The 19,373-nt window shown below is 42.7% G+C and overlaps 1 protein-coding gene across 1 annotated transcript in view; it reads right to left on the reverse strand.

Annotated features, from left to right (window-relative positions):
• Positions 1 to 1,629: 1,629 nt before the first annotated feature.
• kcp (kielin cysteine rich BMP regulator) overlaps positions 1,630 to 19,373 on the reverse strand; it is a 40,063-nt gene continuing 22,319 nt past the window's right edge. The window contains exons 21-49 of the mRNA XM_053501036.1: positions 18,903 to 18,996; positions 18,607 to 18,777; positions 18,066 to 18,148; positions 17,870 to 17,963; positions 17,549 to 17,731; positions 16,039 to 16,209; positions 15,494 to 15,670; positions 14,004 to 14,086; positions 13,829 to 13,919; positions 13,161 to 13,243; positions 12,866 to 13,039; positions 10,691 to 10,870; positions 10,323 to 10,587; positions 10,136 to 10,218; positions 9,868 to 9,961; positions 8,561 to 8,734; positions 8,377 to 8,459; positions 7,465 to 7,585; positions 7,158 to 7,240; positions 6,925 to 7,024; positions 6,760 to 6,848; positions 6,547 to 6,649; positions 6,300 to 6,442; positions 5,164 to 5,336; positions 4,718 to 4,829; positions 4,074 to 4,175; positions 3,725 to 3,889; positions 3,166 to 3,463; positions 1,630 to 2,959 (exon numbers count right to left, since the gene is read on the reverse strand). Coding sequence (XP_053357011.1) covers positions 2,742 to 2,959; positions 3,166 to 3,463; positions 3,725 to 3,889; positions 4,074 to 4,175; positions 4,718 to 4,829; positions 5,164 to 5,336; positions 6,300 to 6,442; positions 6,547 to 6,649; positions 6,760 to 6,848; positions 6,925 to 7,024; positions 7,158 to 7,240; positions 7,465 to 7,585; positions 8,377 to 8,459; positions 8,561 to 8,734; positions 9,868 to 9,961; positions 10,136 to 10,218; positions 10,323 to 10,587; positions 10,691 to 10,870; positions 12,866 to 13,039; positions 13,161 to 13,243; positions 13,829 to 13,919; positions 14,004 to 14,086; positions 15,494 to 15,670; positions 16,039 to 16,209; positions 17,549 to 17,731; positions 17,870 to 17,963; positions 18,066 to 18,148; positions 18,607 to 18,777; positions 18,903 to 18,996 — 3,990 coding nt within the window. The 3' untranslated portion in view covers positions 1,630 to 2,741. The remainder of the gene's footprint in view (positions 2,960 to 3,165; positions 3,464 to 3,724; positions 3,890 to 4,073; positions 4,176 to 4,717; positions 4,830 to 5,163; positions 5,337 to 6,299; positions 6,443 to 6,546; positions 6,650 to 6,759; positions 6,849 to 6,924; positions 7,025 to 7,157; positions 7,241 to 7,464; positions 7,586 to 8,376; positions 8,460 to 8,560; positions 8,735 to 9,867; positions 9,962 to 10,135; positions 10,219 to 10,322; positions 10,588 to 10,690; positions 10,871 to 12,865; positions 13,040 to 13,160; positions 13,244 to 13,828; positions 13,920 to 14,003; positions 14,087 to 15,493; positions 15,671 to 16,038; positions 16,210 to 17,548; positions 17,732 to 17,869; positions 17,964 to 18,065; positions 18,149 to 18,606; positions 18,778 to 18,902; positions 18,997 to 19,373) is intronic.

Consider the following 19,373-nt stretch of genomic DNA (forward strand, 5'->3'; position numbering starts at 1 on the left):
GCCGCCAGGGACTCAAATCCTTCAGTGCCAGACGTGTCCCCCTGCTCAAGCCAGTACATGTCCAGGCCTGTCTGAAGTTTGTTAGAGAGCATTTGGATGATCCAGAAGAGGATTGGGAGAATGTCATATGGTCAGATGAAACCAAAATAGAACTTCATGTTTGGAGGAGAAAGAATGCTGAGTTGCATCCAAAGAACACCATACCTACTGTGAAGCATGGTGGTGGAAACATCACGCTTTGGGGCTGTTTTACTGCAAAGGGACCAGGACGACTGATCTGTGTAAAGGAAAGAATGAATGGGGCCGTGTATCGTGTGATTTTGAGTGAAAATCCTCCTTCCATCAGTAAGGGCATTGAAGATGAAACATGGCTAGGACTTTCAGCATGACAATGATCCCAAACACACCGCCCGGGCAACGAAGGAGTCGCTTCGTAAGAAGCATTTCAGGATCCTGGAGTGGCCTAGCCAGTCTCCAGATCTCAACCCCATAGAAAATCTTTGGAGGGAGTTAAGAGTCCGTGTTGCCCAGCGACAGCCCCAAAACATCACTGCTCTAGAGGAGATCTGCATGGAGGAACGGGCCAAAATACCAGCAACAGTGTGTGAAAACCTTGTGTAGACTAACAGAAAACGTTTGACCTCCGTCATTGCTAACAAAGGGGATATAACACAGTACTGAAATGAAATTTTGTTATTGACCAAATACTTATTTTCCACCATAATTTGCAAACAAATTCTTTAAAAATCCTACAATGTGATTTACTGGATTTTTATTTATTTTTTTTGTCTCTCATAGTTGAGGTATACCTATGATGAACATTACAGGCCTCTCTCATCTTTTTATGTGGGAGAACTTGTACAATTGGTTGCTGAATAAATACTTTTTTGCCCCACTGTAAGTCCCCTTTAAACCCTCAGACAAGAAAACAGTAACAGATAAAATACAATAAAAAAAGATATAATGTATAAAAATAGTGGTTATGAACAAATGACTCCAGTTCTCCTGTGTTTACACTTTTCTATTGTTTATACAAACAAAAATGAAAACACAGGTTTATCTGAGAAAACCTTTGTGTAATACTGTAAATTAGCACCAGAAACCTCACTAGAGATTTGTTTTTTACTCGTAACTCCTGAAATGAAGCAAAAACAGAAACATTTTTTTTCTAAAACACTAAAACTTAACATTTTAATCAAAGATAATGAGATCTAACCAAAAACAAGAGCAAAATATTTTAAAAAGAATGTAAATATACATTTTAAATAATAAAAAAAAGTGTGTGTGTGTGTGTGTGTGTTTATCTTCACACTTGATCAGTTACGAACGTTTAAGGGTAGGATTGAGGGGTGGAGTTGGGGTGTATTTAGGGGTGGGGCTAAGGAAGAAGTTACATTCCTTTTGGTGTGAATTTCTAATTAAGTCTAATTTCTAAGTAATAATTTTAAACAAATGGAACTAACTGGACTTTCATACAAAAACAAACATTCAAAAGTGTCCAAAAGAAACAGTGTGACTCAGTGTGTTGCTATTTAAAATCTAGTTAATAAAAGAAAAAAGTAAAAAAATACAGGACTTCTGGGTAAACAAAAAAAATAATAAAAAATTACCGCTAACATATTATAAAGATTTCTAACTAGGACCTGAACAGTCTCAAAACAATGTAAGAATTTTTTTTTTTTTTTTTTTAAATGTAAAACAATTAAACACAATGTTAAGTCAAAATGTAATAAAAATCCACTAAAATGATTATTTAAGTAATTTTGCACCTCTGTGCGTAACCTGAGTGTAAATTATACCTGTATTCAGTAAAACTGTGAAGGATTCTAAATATAGCTTCAGGTTACACACCTGCTCATAAGTTTGTGCATAAGTTTTAAGGATTAATAGATAAATCCTAACTGTCTGACTCTTAGATGTAAAATCTATCTATGTTTTGTATTTTTGACTTACAATTTTTTCATTGTGCATGCGTTATCTTAATGTACTGCACAAAAATTAAGTGAACACTTAGTCCGGGTTTAAGTTATATGCATATGAGAGCGTTTGAATAAAACCAGGACTAACTGTTCCCTTTTAAACAGTATGTATATTTTACCACAAAGTTTTCACTAGCTCGTAAATAGCTACTGCATTTTTTGTAAGGTAAAAAAAATTCTTAAATTATAATCATCTTTAAAAATTAAGTTAAAACTACTATTAAAACATAACAATTGCAATGTCTTATGTATTAAGACTGACTTTTCACATGGTTTTAAAGCTGCAGTATGAAACATTGATGTTTTTTCTATTATTAATGCAATAATTCATCAGTTTCAAAGACATGGTGCTGAGTTTTTTAAAGCAGCTTTAAAGTTAAATTGCAGCTTTAAGGTTGAATTTCTGGCCCTAAAATTAGCCCCACCCATTAATATTAATAATAATATTAATAATAATAGCGCTTCTCAGCACTACACCTGTTTCATAAACAGTAACTTTATACAACGTATGTCATTTAGACAGAGTGGGCGGAGTCAGCCTGGGCAAAAGTGACAGCTCCAATTTAACATAGTGCTGCTTTTATGTTTCTATGGTGAGCACCAGGTCTAAGGACATGACCGCGTCTGGCAGCAGCAGCGGGGTGGTACCAGCAGATACAGAGTTCCCATGATGCAGCATGCTGGTTAAAGATGATCTGCGAGTTCTGGAGAAGAGGCTCGGTTCCGGTGCAGTCCTATGGATCTACAGGAGCTTTGAGGATTTCAGGGGATTCCGTGGATGATTTTGGGACATTTATCCGGGGAAATGCAGTGGGACTCGTGCTCCACCAGTCCGGCGGGACACTGGCAGCCTGGGACGCAGGGTTTAAAGCAGTGCGCCTCGATCACGCCCAGCGGCACGTCCTTGTTGAAGCAGGTTTTAGGACACGGAGGACCGCATTCATCAAACACATAACCGCGATCCAAAGGACAGCCCACAGCTACAGGAGAGACACAGAGGACATCGCTAACATCTCAGCTGGGCTTCACATCGTATTACAGCAGGACGTTAGCGTGACCTTTAATCTCACACACTAAATGATTTAATCTTATAATCTGAGAAGTGGTTGATTAGTTTTCTATAATAGCCCTGACATTATATTAGCTGTTGTGTGTGTGTGTGTGTGTGTGTGTGTGTAAGACGCACCACAGAGGGAAGGTGATCTCCACTGTAAGACGACTCCTCCCTCACGGCACTCAGAAGCGTACGCCTCCAGGGCATCACAGAGGCAGTCGTCTGCGTTGGCTGCGCAGGCACACAGGTCGTACACACACGAGGCGAAGAACATCTCCGGAGGCACCACTCTGTGACAGCGCTCGAACACGGCGGACTTTAGGACCGCACAGCGACTGTTCGCCGTCTTACGGAACGAGTATCCGGCCTCTTTACACGGGTCGATGTTCCTCGCGTCCGCGCACCGAGCGCTGGTGTCATTCCCGGCCACCTGCAGTGCATCATGGGAGATCGTTTCATCATCGTTACGACCCCTGAGAGACTGACTGCAGAACATTACCTTCAAAATGATGAGGTTTCAGTAACATTTAAAGAAACAGAAATGTCACTTTTTTTGCCTCAATTTAAAACAAGATCAAACGAGATCATCTTTCATTGTTTCATTTCATTTGTTTTATTCTGGATGTGATCCGAGCAGATGAGGTGTGCGGTGAGGTGAGGAGTTCCCCTCGTCTCCTCCGAGCTCGTTTACCTTCCAGCTGTTTCCAAAGCTCGCCTCTGAGGTGGTGATCTGTCCGTTACGCAGCCGCATGTCGTCCTGAGGAAAGTTGTTGAAGTTTCCACACAGACCACACATCTGCTCCTTATAGGTGCCTGGAACACTGACCTCCAGGTGAGAACGTCCGTTCCACAACACCTGCAGAGAACAGATGAAGAACAGACTGAGAGTGTGACAGATCCTCTCCTACACACGTCCAAAACATTCTGTTTGTAATATTTTTTATAAGGAAATATTATTATTATTATTAGTGGATATTTATACACACATTAATGTCTCTCTCTCTCTCTCTCTCTCTCACACACACACACACACTCTGTACCTTTATGCCAATGTTGGTGTTGAGGAGGACGGTGTTGGATTTGCGCTCCAGGTAAACATACGGCTCTTTCAGGAACGGCAGCGTGACGGTTTGATGATCGACCTGAGAGCCAGAGGAGCACACAGACCTTCAGAGTTACACACACTCTTCTAAAACTCTTCTTCTTCAGCTCCATGTTTCTCCCTTTAATATGAGGAGCTCTAGTCATGTGGATAAGTACATCCGTGATTAATTTCTGTATAGTTAATTTTAAAATTAAAGCATTTATTTTAGGAAGAGTTACTGTATTATACGATAAGATCAGAACCCTGGCAGTGCTGGGACTCAACTAAATTAATGTTTAAATGTTTCAACTAAATTAATATTTTAATCATCATTAAAAGCTTCAGCCATAACAGTGATAATATATTAAGTTGTGATTCCTGCCTTCATCATGATCTGCTGATCTCCATCTCACATCACTCGATTACATCACTAATTATAGACCTTAATCTTGACTAAAACCACTAGTTCTAGTTCTTGCATGATAGAAAGTTCAGAGTGATGTTTAATACATACACACACAAACACACACACACACACACACACAAACACACACACCAAAACACACACACACACACACACACAGAGTGAGGAGCGCTCACCTTCACCACCCAGTCCTGCAGCAGCTGGATCACAAGATCCCTGATGTACACTGTCACCTCTTTAGTCCAGGACACGCCCTTACGGCCACGGTCATCGTTCGTCACATGAACACTAACACACACACACACACACACACACACACACACACCATCAGTGTTGGGTGTACTTCGTTTACTTTTTTGATGTAACCAGCCAATCAGGGGCGTCTGTGAGCTCACGCATGCGGAAGGAGCGGATAGCGCTTTCCTCTGAGTGTGTTACTCCGCCCCTAATGGTGCGTGAGCAAGCAGTTCGAAAAGATGCATTCGGCTGACGTCACGTGGTTCGAAGGAAACACGTGATAGTCTTCGGTCCTCCCAACTGAATGGTAGTAGTAGCCTTAATGTGGAGCCCCCTAGTTCTTTACCTTACACACACACTCACACACACACACACACACACACACCTGAAGTCTCCACCGTCACAATCCTGTGCTAACACGTAAGTACACGTCCCTTGGAAGTTCACCATCTTGCCATCGAACGTGCGATAGTGCGGATCTCCGAACACGATGCAGGTGGCAGGACGCGGGATACAGCGGGGACAACACATCCCGGGACGCACAGATGGACTTTCATCCTGTTTATTAAACACACACACACACACAGTCACACACACACAGTCATAAACACAAAGATACACACTGAACACACACACAAACTACATACACACAAACACACACTCAAGGCTGTGCATCAGGGAGTGTAGTGTAGGAAAAGCCAAAGCAAATGCATAGGCAAAATATAGATATTATATTATATTATATTATATTATATTATATTATAATGTTAGATTATGTTATAATGTTACAGCGGTAACTCAGTATATGAGTTTAATCCGTTCCTGAGGTGAAATGTTGTATTGTGAAACACATTGTCCTATAGGAAATAATGTAAATGCAGATAATCCGTTTCAGCCGCACAAAAATATTACCAATATTACCAATTTCCAACACTATAATCATTGATATGATACTGATATAACTATACGGTTGCAATAAAATTTCTAAACTCACTCTGCTTGGCTTTCCACTGACACAAACCAGTTTTAAGCGGCTCCTGGATTAACACTACCGTTCAAAAGTTTGGGGTCACTTTCTAACTCCATGATGGTCCCTGATTGTTATTTCTTTCTACATTGTAAAGGAATGCTGAAGGCGTCCAAAAAATGCATTAATCTCCTTTGAACAGTTAATGGTGAGATGTTTCTGCTACTTCCGCTCTGTAAAGACTTCATAACGCCTCTAATCTCAGGTGCTGGTAATTGGTCATTTTTCAGGCTGATAACAGTTTCATTATGGTGCTGGACGGATTTTGCAAATGCACTTGACAATACTGTTCTTGCAAGAACTATTACAGAAAGGCTGACCTCTGTGTCTTAAAATAACAACTAACTGTTGTCTTTCTTGTTGTTACGTAATTACCTAATTCCATATGTGTTATTTTATAGTTTTGAAATCCCCAGTATTGTTGTAGAATGTAGAAAATAAATCACTAAACAAAAACAAAGAAATTTGCAATTGTGAGAGAGAGAGAGACTCACAGAAGCACAGGACACTGCTGGACATCTCTCAGTTTGGCAGTGAACCTCTCCAGACACACACGTGCAGGAAGTGCACTCATCCACGTCCCACTGCTCGTTAGAGTCATACAGCTGTCCCTCATACACACACGCAGCCCTGGCGTCTGGGTACACACACACACACACACACACACACACACAATAAGCACACAACTCATTTTGATTATTCATTAAAAATAAGGTAATAACGTTATATAAACATTTGTACCTTGACATTCGTAGCAGCACTTCCCCGGGGTTCTGACCTTCAGGAGTCCGACCTCACACACCAGCGGTGCACACTGCTCTATATCACACTCTATATGGCCCAGCTGTAACACACACACACACACACACACACACACACACATTTATATATAAGAATGTGGTGCTCTCAGTGTGTGTGTTGCTCTCAGTGTGTGTGTGTGTGTGTCTCACACACTTTGCAGGAGCAGGTGACACACTCGTCTTCACTATCAGTCCAGGTCTCTCCGTTTTTTACACGCCGTCTCCCTCCCTCCAGCACACACACTGAGAATCACACATGATATACACATGAAAACGAAGTAAACACACACACACACACACACACACACACACTGAATACCATCACAGCCTGGACAGCAGGAGTCGGGTGGTGTGTACTGTTCATCTGGAGGACAGCTGAGTAAAGGACAGAGTTTATGGATGCACGTCCATGTGAGATCCTACACACACACACACACACACACACACAAACACACACAAACTCAATGAGGTCCTTAAAAAGCACACTGACTAACCATCAAACAGAGCTCATTTATTCACTGTGTGTGTGTGTGTGTGTGTGTGTGTGTGTACTTTGCACTGGCAGGTGAAACACGGGTCGTCCGTAGCGAGGACTTCGTTTCCGATCAGCGCTTCTGTACAGACACTCAGAGGCTCTAAAACAGAGACGAGTCATTTAGACGATTCACTTCACTAGAGATGATTCAAAGATTCACAGAATCACTTCAGCTGAAAAGAATCAGTTTGTCCAAACAACTCCTGAGTCAAACTGATTCATTAACAATCATACACAGAGTCGACTCTCAAGTGAATTCAGTAATTATATACATAATGATAGTGATGTGTACACACACACACACACACACACACAGATACTGACGTGCACACACTGGACAGCAGAAGTCAGGAGCGTTAAAGGTGATGTAATTTTTGGGACAGTCCACCAGACGGGGACACTGCTTCCTGTAACAGCGCAGGTGCTGCTGTCCATCTGGCATAACCTGCAACACACACACACACACACACACACACACACACACACACACACACACACAGGAAACGTCACACCCATTTTAAAATACTACTCTTGACATATAAAGCATTAAATGGTCTCGCGCCACAGTACCTGAGTGAACTGCTAGTGTCTTACGATCCGCCACGCCTACTTCGATCAAAGGATGCAGGCTGCTTATCAGTACCGCGTATTATTAAAACTACAGCAGGGGGCGGAGCTTTTTCTTACAAAGCTGCACATGGACGCCCCATGTGTGTGGTGACTGGGGACGGTTCCACTTTACCATGAAGACGGTCCTGTCCTCTGTTCTGATACAGACAGCTGTCTCTCTGAGGACTCGTGTTTTAGTCACTCCATAGTTCAGGACTGGAGTTTCCTACAGTCTACCTGAGCCTCCAATAACCAACTGGACTCCATATGAACTTCTCCACATCTCCTGTTATACTGAACTTCCAGCCTCCTAACACACAGTATGAGTGCAGATCAATCCCTGCTATCTGTTATCACCCAGATGAGGATGGGTTCCCTGTTGAGTCTGGTTCCTCTCAAGGTTCCTTCCTATTACCATCTCAGGGAGTTTTTCTGAGCACCTTCACCCTCGGCTCGTTCATCAGGGACGATCTGATCATTCTGATTCACACACATTTCCTCATAGGTTTTAAACTCATTTCCATAATTCTTTTGATTGTGTAAAGCTGCTTTGCGACAGTGACTGTTGTTAAAAGCGCTATACAAATAAAACTGAATTGAATTGAGTGGAATTGAATTTAAATGTACCTCACATGTGCAGATCTGACAGGGATCATCTGATGGTTGGAAGTTCTCCCCTGGTCCATACACGCGACCTTCAAACATGCAGTCTGAAGAAACAAGACAGACATTTCAGCATGTGTATGTGTGTGTGTGTGTGTGTGTGTGTGTGTGTGTGTTTGTGTACTGTATATGTGTGTGTTTGTGTTACCTGCACAAAGAGGACAACATTCCCCAGGAACATTGATCTTGTTGATGCAGGGGGAGAGACACTGGATCTCCGAGCAGGTGGTCACTCCGTCCACACACATGCAGGACATACAGGGACCGCTGGAGGCGAACCAGGTACTGGCTTCAGAGTGTTCAACTCCATCATACACACACCCTAAGACACACAAACACACACATTGTGATGGCAGGTCTCCGTTCGGTCGTTTGCACCAGCTCCACTTTGCTCTTCATCATAGTCCATTACTGCTGCCACCGTCATCATCGCTGCCACTGCCTTCCTCCTTATTTACAAATACACCATCAATCAAGAGATTTAGCCCGAGGAAGACCGGTCTCCAGTCCTCGCACACCTTCTTTTCAGCAGAGACCACTCCTGACTACACCATGGTCAAGTCCCCCAAATTACACTCAGTCCAAACCTGAGGTGGCCTCCATGTCTAGACCAAGCCTTGGTCCCAGCCTTAATAACCTGTGGAAGTATAACCATCTAAATGAAGACAACAACATCCTGGCCCACCCCTCGGACCTGTCACGGTGTGCAGGAGCGTCTTGGTCTCCTGCATTCACAGGGATGTCCAGGAAGTCTCCAGTGCTGAAGTCTGTGTTGGAATCTTCTGTAAGAAGGTGAGTGTTCCTAGATGATTGATTTGGTAAAGAATGGATGATTCCTGCATCAACTCAATCATATGGGAAAACTCACCTTCTACCCCTGAGAGCCCAAGACTACGTTAAGTCTTTATTTGTCACATGGACATTACAGCACAGTGAAGTTCCGTATTCACACATCCCAGTGTAACTGGGGTCAGAGTACAGGGTCAGCCATGATACAGCACTGGAGCAGATAGGGTTAAGGGCCTCGCTCAAGGGCCCAACAGTGGGAACCTGGTGGAACTGGGATTCGAACCGCCGACCTTCGTTCAGTAACTCAGTGCCTTAACCCTTCGAGCCACCCTTGACCGACCCAGACTGGGCCAAAAACGACCAACGACCCTTGATGAGGTTCTAAAGGTGGGTCAATTATTCCCACAAATCTTCTCACGGCAACTTAACCTGACAGCAGAAAGAGGACGTCTGTTCACGTGAGTCACGTGATCTCCAGATCAATGGGGAACCTTAAGGAAGTGACCATCGCCTGATCGCCTCCTACTTCCTGATCAACCACGGCCTACTCTACTTTTGTCTGCAGTGCTGAGAACAAGAGTGTTATCTCCTGGTGGTCCTTGGTAATGCGTCTCACACACACACACACACACACACACACACACACACACACACACACACACACACCTCGGCATCTTGGGCAGCAGGAGCCTGGATCAGTAACCTGGTGCATGCAGTTTAACTGTGCACACTGAGATCCTGCACATCTCACCTCACCATCCTAAAGAAAACACACACACACACACACACACACACACACACACACACACAGCCTTTTTTTGGTAAAAATTGGAATATTCATAACGTACACATCAATACGTGATTATGTGCTTTTAAGTAGAGTCTCGGTTTTCATTCCTGTGTGTGTGTGTGTGTGTGTGTGTGTGTGTGTTACCTCGCAGATGCACTGAGAGCAGTGGTCACTGTGAGGACGGAAGCGCTCCCCCTCTCTGTACTCAACACCGTTCTGCACACACACTGAGGGTCAAAGGTCACAGCAGGGTTTTATTAGAAGGTTCATATTATCATCATGTACACACACACACACACACACACACACACACACACACACACACACTGACCTCTGCACCGGGGGCAGCACTCTCCTGGAGGAGTGACCGGATTATTACACGTGACTACAGGACAGGTGACCTGCGTGCACGTGACGCTCCCACTCACACACACGCAGCGCAGACACGGACTGGAGAGCGGCGTGAACCTCTGCGCGTGTGTGTGCTCCACATCCTCGTACAAGCACGTGTCACACACGGGGCAGCAGTCCGAGTAGCGGGCAGGGTGTGTGCACTGCCGAGGACACGCCTTCCTCTGACACGACACAACTTCATTCTGGAAAGAAAACACACACACACACACACACACACACACACACACACAGACAGTTTAGTTTGTAAATGGTAACAACTTGAGTTCATCAGGTGGACACACTCACCACGCAGGTGCAGGTCAAACAGGGGTCGGTCGGGGGGGTGAAGGTGGAGCCGCTGTTGTACTCCTGCCCCATGTGCTCACACACACCCGTACACACGGGGCAACACGACCCCGGGGGTCGCACCGGCCTCCTGCACGACACCGCCGGGCACGGCGCGGATGTACACGACACATCACCGTTCTACACACACACACACACACACACACACACACATGCATGTAAATGTTTTCCTTTGTTGCATTACAATGTTAAAATTCATTACACTTGTTGTGTTGCTTTAAAAAAGGTTTACATTTGTGTTACATTTAATTATTTGTGTTGCATGAAATTATTATTTTGTGTTTATTTATTAAAAAGGTTTTCTTTCTTATAGAGAAAAGCAGCATGTTGTGCTGCATGGGTTAGGGTTAGGGTTAACTCTAACTCTAACCCTAACCCTAACATTGCAACATTAAATAGAACAGCTAAACTAACCGCGACATGTTTCCTTCGCTGTCTACCGCGGCTGAAGATTTGACTACCTGCGGTTATTGTAATCACGGAGTCATGTGACTATTGTTGCTACATCTGATTGGTGAAACGTAGTCACATGGTCGATCCACCGGCTGCATTTCTCTGGCAAAAACAAAGAATATCTAAAGTGTCGAGACGGTTATAAAGGTAACGAGTCGAGTGTAGCGGAGTGTAGCGGAGTGAGAGTAGCGTTTCTTCTTCACAAATCTAAGGAAAACTGAACTTTTGAGAGTTTTGAACTTTTCTTGTGTTGCATTAAGTACATTGTTATGTAGCAAATAAACTTATTTTTGGTGCATTAAATTTGTTGTGTGACATGACAGCATGTTACATCTGATTTGTAGCACTGCATTAACATTATGTTAATAAATTAATTTACTTTTTGTTTAGACACAAGAAGCATTAAATAAAACATATCTGTGGTATTTCTGTTGTTGTTGTTATCTGAAATAAATTTGTTGTGTTGTGAATTGTATCTCTTAGGAAAATATCCTTAAACGTGTGGAAGAAAAGATTCAAATTTAATAGACTTTAAACGAATCTTTAAACGAATCAATAAAAGAATCAATTCAGTTTTGAAGCTCAAATGTTCTCGTCTATATCTCAAGGATTCAAGGATTCAAGGATTCTTTATTGTCATACCAGCACACTTCCATGTTCTGGTACGAAATTAGGACCCAGGTCCCGTTTAAGCCACAGAGATAGCATAGTAATATAAATATGAGGGTGTAAATATGTATATACATAAATATAAATAAGAGCAGTCAGAGATATATTATACAGGAAATTAGACATAAACTGTACATAGTGTATTGCACATTTTCAGAGGCTGTATTGCACACATTGTATATTGGACTTTTAGGGTTATATATATGTATTGCACCATAGAGTTATATATTACACTAAAAGTTTGATTGTGTTTAATGGGAGAGGACCTACAGAGCACGGCTAGAGTTCAGCAGTCTAATTGCTTCAGGGTAAAAGCTGTTTTTAAGCCTGGTGGTCCTGCACTGAAGGCTTCTCAGCCTTCTGCCTGAGGGAAGAGGTTGGAATAGAGCATGTGCAGGGTGTGTGGAGTCCTTAATAATGCGGAGGGCTCTTCCTCTGCATCTTGCAGTGTACAGTTCGGTGATAGAGGGAAGCCTGCTCCCCTGCTCCCCACTGTCCTCTGTGCAGCTTTAACTACCCTCTGCAGGACTTTCCTCTCAGCTACGGTGCTATTGCCGTGCCACACAGTGATGTAGGAGCTGATGATGCTTTCAACCGCTCCTCAATAGAAACTCTTCAGAACCAGGCTTCCAAGCCCAGCTCGTTTTAGCTTCCTGAGGGAGTAGAGGCGCTGGTGGGCCTTTTTAATCAGGCCCGAGGTGTTGATGCTCCAGTTTAAGTCCTTAGCTGTATGGACGCATAGATACTTAAAGCTGGAGACCACTTCCACAGCTGCTCCATCAATGTGTAGGGGGAGAGGAGGTCGCTTGTCCTTTCTGAAGTCCACCACCATCTCTTTGGTCTTTTTTACATTGATGCAGAGGTTATTTCCCCTACACCACTGTACCAGTTGTTCTCTCTCCTCTCTGTACTACATGTAAATATATGTATGAGCATCTTTTACAAAATATGAGTGTGTGTGTGTGTGTGTGTGTGTGTGTGTGTGTGAGTTACCTGGCAGGTGCATCTCTGGCAGTTGTCCTCGGGATCAGGAAAGTGTTCCCCGTTCACACACTCTCGCCCGTGAAACCTGCAGCGATTACACTCGGCACATCCGCACCGGTCCACTGCGGGGTGAGGACACGTCGTGATGGGGCAGGACCGAGGGGTGCATCTCACCTCCCCTCTCTGTCTCACACACACACACACCCACACACAGTGCATGTACTGTAAAAACACATTGTGTGTTCGCCAAGCATGTGTGTGTGTGTGTGTGTGTGTGTGTGTGTGTGTGTGTGTGAGCACTTACAGAACATGTACACTCCTCACACTTTGCATTAGGTGCTGAAAAAATGGCTCCATCTTCATAAACTTGTCCTTGGAAGGAACAACCTACACACACACACACACACACGCACGCACACACACACACACACACACACATGCACACACTCCTCTTAGGACTTTAACTACAACATGGTTTATTGATTTTAATACACTTCATTTAAAAACACACTGTTAATAATAAATAAATTATGTTATTTAAATTGAAATAGTATTTGTCACACACAGTCACACACACCACGATAGGCAGTGAAATGATTAAACCATAAAAAATAAAATATAGAAAATAACTTTAGCTAAAGAAAAATATATCTATAGAAAATAAAACTTAATATAAAATATAATAAAAGCCCAGCGGTACAAATACGGAAAAATGATTTTCTGTATAAATATAGAAACTTTAGTGAATTTTAGTTTTAATCTGTTTCTGATCATTTTTATTAGAATCTCTGCGCTCTTACAATAATTAAACATTTTATAAACTATTTTATCATTTTATAAAAAAGTAGAACAGAGTAATAACTAATTAAATTAATCAATAAATCGAAATATAATCAATTCAGTGTTTAGGCTCGAATATAAGTGTGTGTGTGTGTGTGTTTGTGTGTGTGTGTGTGTGTGTGTGTTACACACCTTGACAAACAGGACACCCACAGGGGCCAGGGACGGGATGAGGACAGGGAGCCGGATCACACACTCTCCTCACACACTGCACTGAGCCGCCCTGTTTAACACACACATACTACTATAACCTGTTCTTTATGTAACTCCTCCCCCCCACATTACATACACACACACACACACTTACCCTGCAGGTACACTCTGAGCACGGCTCGGTCGGGTCCGGTACCGTCTGTCCGTCTAACAGAACCTCACCGCCATAGGAACACGCTGAGAGGAAGAACATCAGGCGTGTAAGAGCTACAGATGCTCCGATTGATCGGCCACTGATCATGATCAGCCGATATTGGCTATAAATAGCTTGATCGGCAAACAACAAAACGGCAATGTGTGTCATGATGAAATCCCTCGAGGTGGAAGCAACGGCATTTTAATAACAGAAAAAAACACATGCCATAGTTTTGTCCTTTGTGGCAGAAGCCAGTTTTGGTGTAACAAGTTTGACATTTTGCTGCCAATTATAAAATGTAATAATATAATAATATAATAATATAATAATATAATAATAATGTAATCAGTGTATTAAGAGGCTGCGTCCCATTAGGCTGATCTGATGTGTGTTGGTCTGCCCGACCCCTCTTCAGCCTTAAGCTCTCATTTTCTAAAATAAACACTTGGTGGTTCTTCAAGATCTTGACTGTAGCCTATTTCTACAGGGGTTTTTCAATATAGTTAATTTAGAGTTCGTTTCATTTCTACAAACTCTGCTAGAGTATAGATATAAGATTCCCATTCTCCTGCCATTCTGTGATCGGCAATCGGCAGATCAGGATCTTGGTGATCGGTAATCTGTGATCGGAGCATTTCTAGTTGAAGCTCCTCACATCTCAGCCGAAGCGTCCTTAGTGTGTGTGTGTGTGTGTGTGTGTTGTATGGCTCTGCAACGTCTCTACTAACTGTAGTTTTATCTTCGGAAACAAAGCGCACGACCATGTGTTTCCGGTTAATCACTAAACTCACAAACATCTGGACGGTCTCAGATCTCTACAGGGATTAGATCGGGATTCAATCAGCACCATACTGACTCAACGCAGCTTTTATCATGTTTAATCATTTCCTATTGTGTAGCAGCTTTGATTATTAACAACAAATCAATTAAATGAAGTGAAAATTAATGATTAAACAATAATCAAACAGTTAATAAATATTGTATATAATACGAATTAAAAATTTATATAATATTACGTTTTAAAAACTTTGAAGTAAAGAATGAATTCAAGTGATAACAATTAATAATAAAAAATTCAATAAATAATAATTAATGAAAATTTAAATAAGTCAAATAAAAATGTATGTTCCACTGTGAGTATATACTGTAGCTAACAGTGTAAAGTACAGCAACACTAGGGGGCGCTGTAGCTGTGGACATTAATATAGAAATACCATTTTAATAGATAAAAAGATGGACATTTTGAATTAAAAAGTTGATTTAAAAGTCTGAAGCACTGCATGGTTTTGTGAAAAGAAAATCTGTTTTTCTGAAACATCAGCAACACAAACCAACAAACAAATAAACAAACAAGTTCACAGATTAAAGGAAAGAATCAGAACCGTTACCAGGTCTGGAGAACAGATCAGTTACAGAACCATCGGAAACCCCTGAGTCGAGTCTCTCACCGTCACAGGTGGGACAGCAGTGTCCAGGAGAGGGCGCCGGGTGAGAGCAGCCCGGGGTGTAGCAGGGTTTCTGACTGCAGGTCACGTCTCCGTTTATACACGTGCAGTGTTTACAGCGATCTGAGGGGTCCAGGAACTCCTGTCCACTCAAATAATCTTCACCAGCATAATGACAACCTGGGGGGAGATACACACACACACACACACACACACACACACACACACATCAGAACATTTGCAGCAGAAAGTTTTATTATTCCAAAGCAGCACTCAAGCAGGTGTTTGCAAACGCTCATGTTAGTGTCATAAAGCGTTTATTAACGGTGTGATGTAATCCTGTAACTCCACCCCTTTATATTATATAAGGGTTACTGTAGTTTATAATCTAAATCATGAAGCTGTGAAGCTCTACATATAGAATTACACCCAATGTTTTGTGTTTTCTTGCACGTTTTCTTTATGTACACTTCAGTAATTGTGGTTAATTGACATAAACAGGACACACACACACACACACACACACACACTCTGAGTATGAGACGTACCGTCGCAGCTCTGACAGCACTGTCTCTGTACAGGATATGGACACGTGATCTGGGGACACCGTCTTCTCTCGCAGCTCACAGAGCCTTCACGACACACACACGTCCCGCAGGGGTCCGAGACGTCCGCGAACCTCTCTCCGTTAGCACGTTCCACACCGTTATACAAACATCCTGCACACACACACACACACACACAAAATATATACATATATGCATGTACAGTACCAAGTGCTTTAACTGTGACTGTAACTTTAATAACGTTTTATATGCGGTTTAATCACACGGGGACGTCTCACTCTGTCTAACACTCGATTGTGTTTTTCCACAAACAATTAAACTCACTAGCAACAGAATAATGAAACCGTTAGCATTAGCTACATCATCAGCGAACGGTGCAAACAATACAATTCTTAAAAATATAACTTTTGCTTTAAAATACGCGAGCTTGTAATTAACACACTTGCTCATGTTATGTCTAAAATATAATTTACTCAATATTAATGTATTGTTTATTGAACTGTTATATTAAACTGATGATTAGCGTCAGCACTCACTCTGAGGCCTCGATCCTCCTGCCTTATCACCGCTGTGTCGATATTCAGCATAACTGAACTCCTGCTTCTACAATATCGCGTAACATCAACAATAACTATACAACTATAAAAATACAATCATAACTATCTCTAACTGTAGCTGTTAATGTTAATAACTATAACATTACCTATAACAGAAACTGTAACTGTTTAACTACAGTATGAATAACCATAACAAAATAACTATAACCTTGTGTAACACCCACAGCGTAGTGTTACAGCGCTACACTCTGACCCCAGATGCCTAACTGGGATATGCAAAGAATGTTTTATTGCCAGTTTGAGCCCCAGCTACACCAAGTTGCCCCTATTGGACCCTTGAGCACCGTTAAGGACCTTCAGCCTATCTCCTCCGGGGGGCGCTGTGTCATGGCCTCCTGCGCTGGGATATGTGAAGAAACTATTTCACTGTAATGTACAACTTAGTTTAACTTAGTAGGCATTATTATAACCAGTGTAAATGTAACTATAACTGAAACTATAGATATAATTATAACTGTAGCTTCATCTGTAAATGTAACTATAACTGTAACTATCACAGTAACTCTGGCTCTTGCTCACTCATTAGTATTACTCTGTAGTGTTTGTCCTGTACAGGGTTGGAGGAGACCTAGAGCGTACCCCAGGGTGACTCGGGGCACAAGGCCGGGGTCCCCCTCCCCCTGGATTAGTGTATAACCGGACCTCTTACAACAGACTACAATATAACTACCGCATAACTACTGCTTTAACTGTTACTAACTCTAACTCTACAGCTGCGAGTACAACAGTAATAATAACTGGACCTAACAACAACTGCTGCACAACTTCAAATGGGGCGGAGCTAAATTCTGGGACAGAACCCAAATAGAATCCTAAAATTATATAATTAGTGCATTTTTTTTTTGCTGAAATCATCATAAGGATCGGGATCGTACCGTCACAGGTGCGACAGCACTCCTGCTGAACAGGGTGGGCGCAGGGGGCGGAGGGGCAGGGCTTACGGTGACAGCTCACCGTCCCATTGGAGCACGAGCAGAGACGGCAGCTGTCCGTGGGGTGGTAGAAGCGCTGGGTGTGTCTGTAAGAGTGTCCTTCAAAAACACAGTCAGCAGGGGGCGCTGTGGCACACACACACACACACACACACACACACACACACAATAAGTACAATGAAACGATCAGGACTTACTGATGAGATACAAATGTGTGTGTGTGTGTGTGTGTGTGTGTGTGTGTGTGTGTGTGTGTCCGCTGACCTGGACATTGAGGACAGCACTGTCCTTGGGTTTGTGTGGGTTCACTGCACTGTAGAGGAGGACATCTACTCATCCTACATTGCACATTACCGTTCTAAACACACTCACACACACACACATACACAGAGATGTAAAACTGTCTGAGTGTCCTGTAAACCGTTGTCTCTCAGAGTGTTAATGAGAGTGTGTTACTCACGAGACAGTGACATTCCCTGCACGGGTCGGTCGGGTGAGGGAACTCCATGCCGTTCGGATAATCTTTACCCGCGTAGCTACACCCTGAGGACGACAGGACAACACACTGGTGTTGATTATTGTCCTCTAACAGCACAACCCCAAGTGTGTTACCCCCCCTACAGCTCAGCTGGTCATGTGACTGAGAAACCGCCGAGCAGCGTTATCTCCTCGGTCCTGAAGGTGTGTGTGGACTTACAGCTTCACCTCTGACTCTGACACAGAGCCGACACTGGAGACTCCTTACACTGACCTTACTGAAACATCCATGTGAATGAGCCGTTGCTATGGAAACGATAACGTAGTAGAATATAAACCTGTGCTACCGTCAGAACCTCTACAGACGTCTGCGGAGCTTTACGGTTCTCTGTGGTTCTCTGTGAAAATTTATGATTTTCCATAAGATTCTTTAAAATATTCTACAGCTCTCTATAGTTCTCTATGGTTCTCTGTAACTCGTTTGCTCAGGTCGGGTAACGGCGCTTTGTTAATGTGTGTGTTACCGTTGCAGTTGTTCTGGCAGCACGTCCCACTGACGGGATAGTGACAGTTGGGTCTGGAGCACTTCTGATGACAATCCACTTGACCCCCGCGACACACACACTCCTCACACTGGTTCTGAGGGTTCACGAACATCTCGCCGTCAACAAACACACGGTTCTGAAGAGCACAGTCTGGGACGAGAGCAGAGAGGAGACCGAGTCAGTACAGGAGGAAAGACCAGAGAGGTCTAGAAGGATGTGCAGCTGGGAACGTGTGTGTGTGTGTGTGTGTGTGTGTGTGTGTGTGTGTGTATTACTTGGACACTGGGGACAGCACTCTCCTGGTGCGGTGTAAGGGTTGGAGCAGGAAACCGGTGAACAGTGAATCACACCACAGAGCACTGAGCCATTCTACACACACACACACACACACACACACACACACACACACACACACACACACATGCAAAAACATCCCTTTATTGTTCTAAGCAAACTTTAGCCAAACAAAACAAAACAAAAAAGAAAATCACAAAAACTAGTTTTTCAAATAAAAAAAAATATTGTTTTATTTTTGTTTATTAAATAAACAGCAGTTTGAAAATTTTTACTTTTAATTTTTTAGGTTTTAATATCTTTTTATATTTTAAAATGGTCCTTTTGTCCACTGGTACTTTTACTGAGACGCTGTTTTAATGTTTCCTGTGTAAAATTTCACGTAAAGCTGTTTACTCTTAAACTCTTAAAAAAGTAACTCTGTTTTCTTCTAACGTGGAGTTTTAAGCAGG

Source organism: Clarias gariepinus, chromosome 7 (genome assembly GCF_024256425.1).
Source record: "Clarias gariepinus isolate MV-2021 ecotype Netherlands chromosome 7, CGAR_prim_01v2, whole genome shotgun sequence".
Lineage (NCBI taxonomy): Eukaryota > Metazoa > Chordata > Actinopteri > Siluriformes > Clariidae > Clarias > Clarias gariepinus.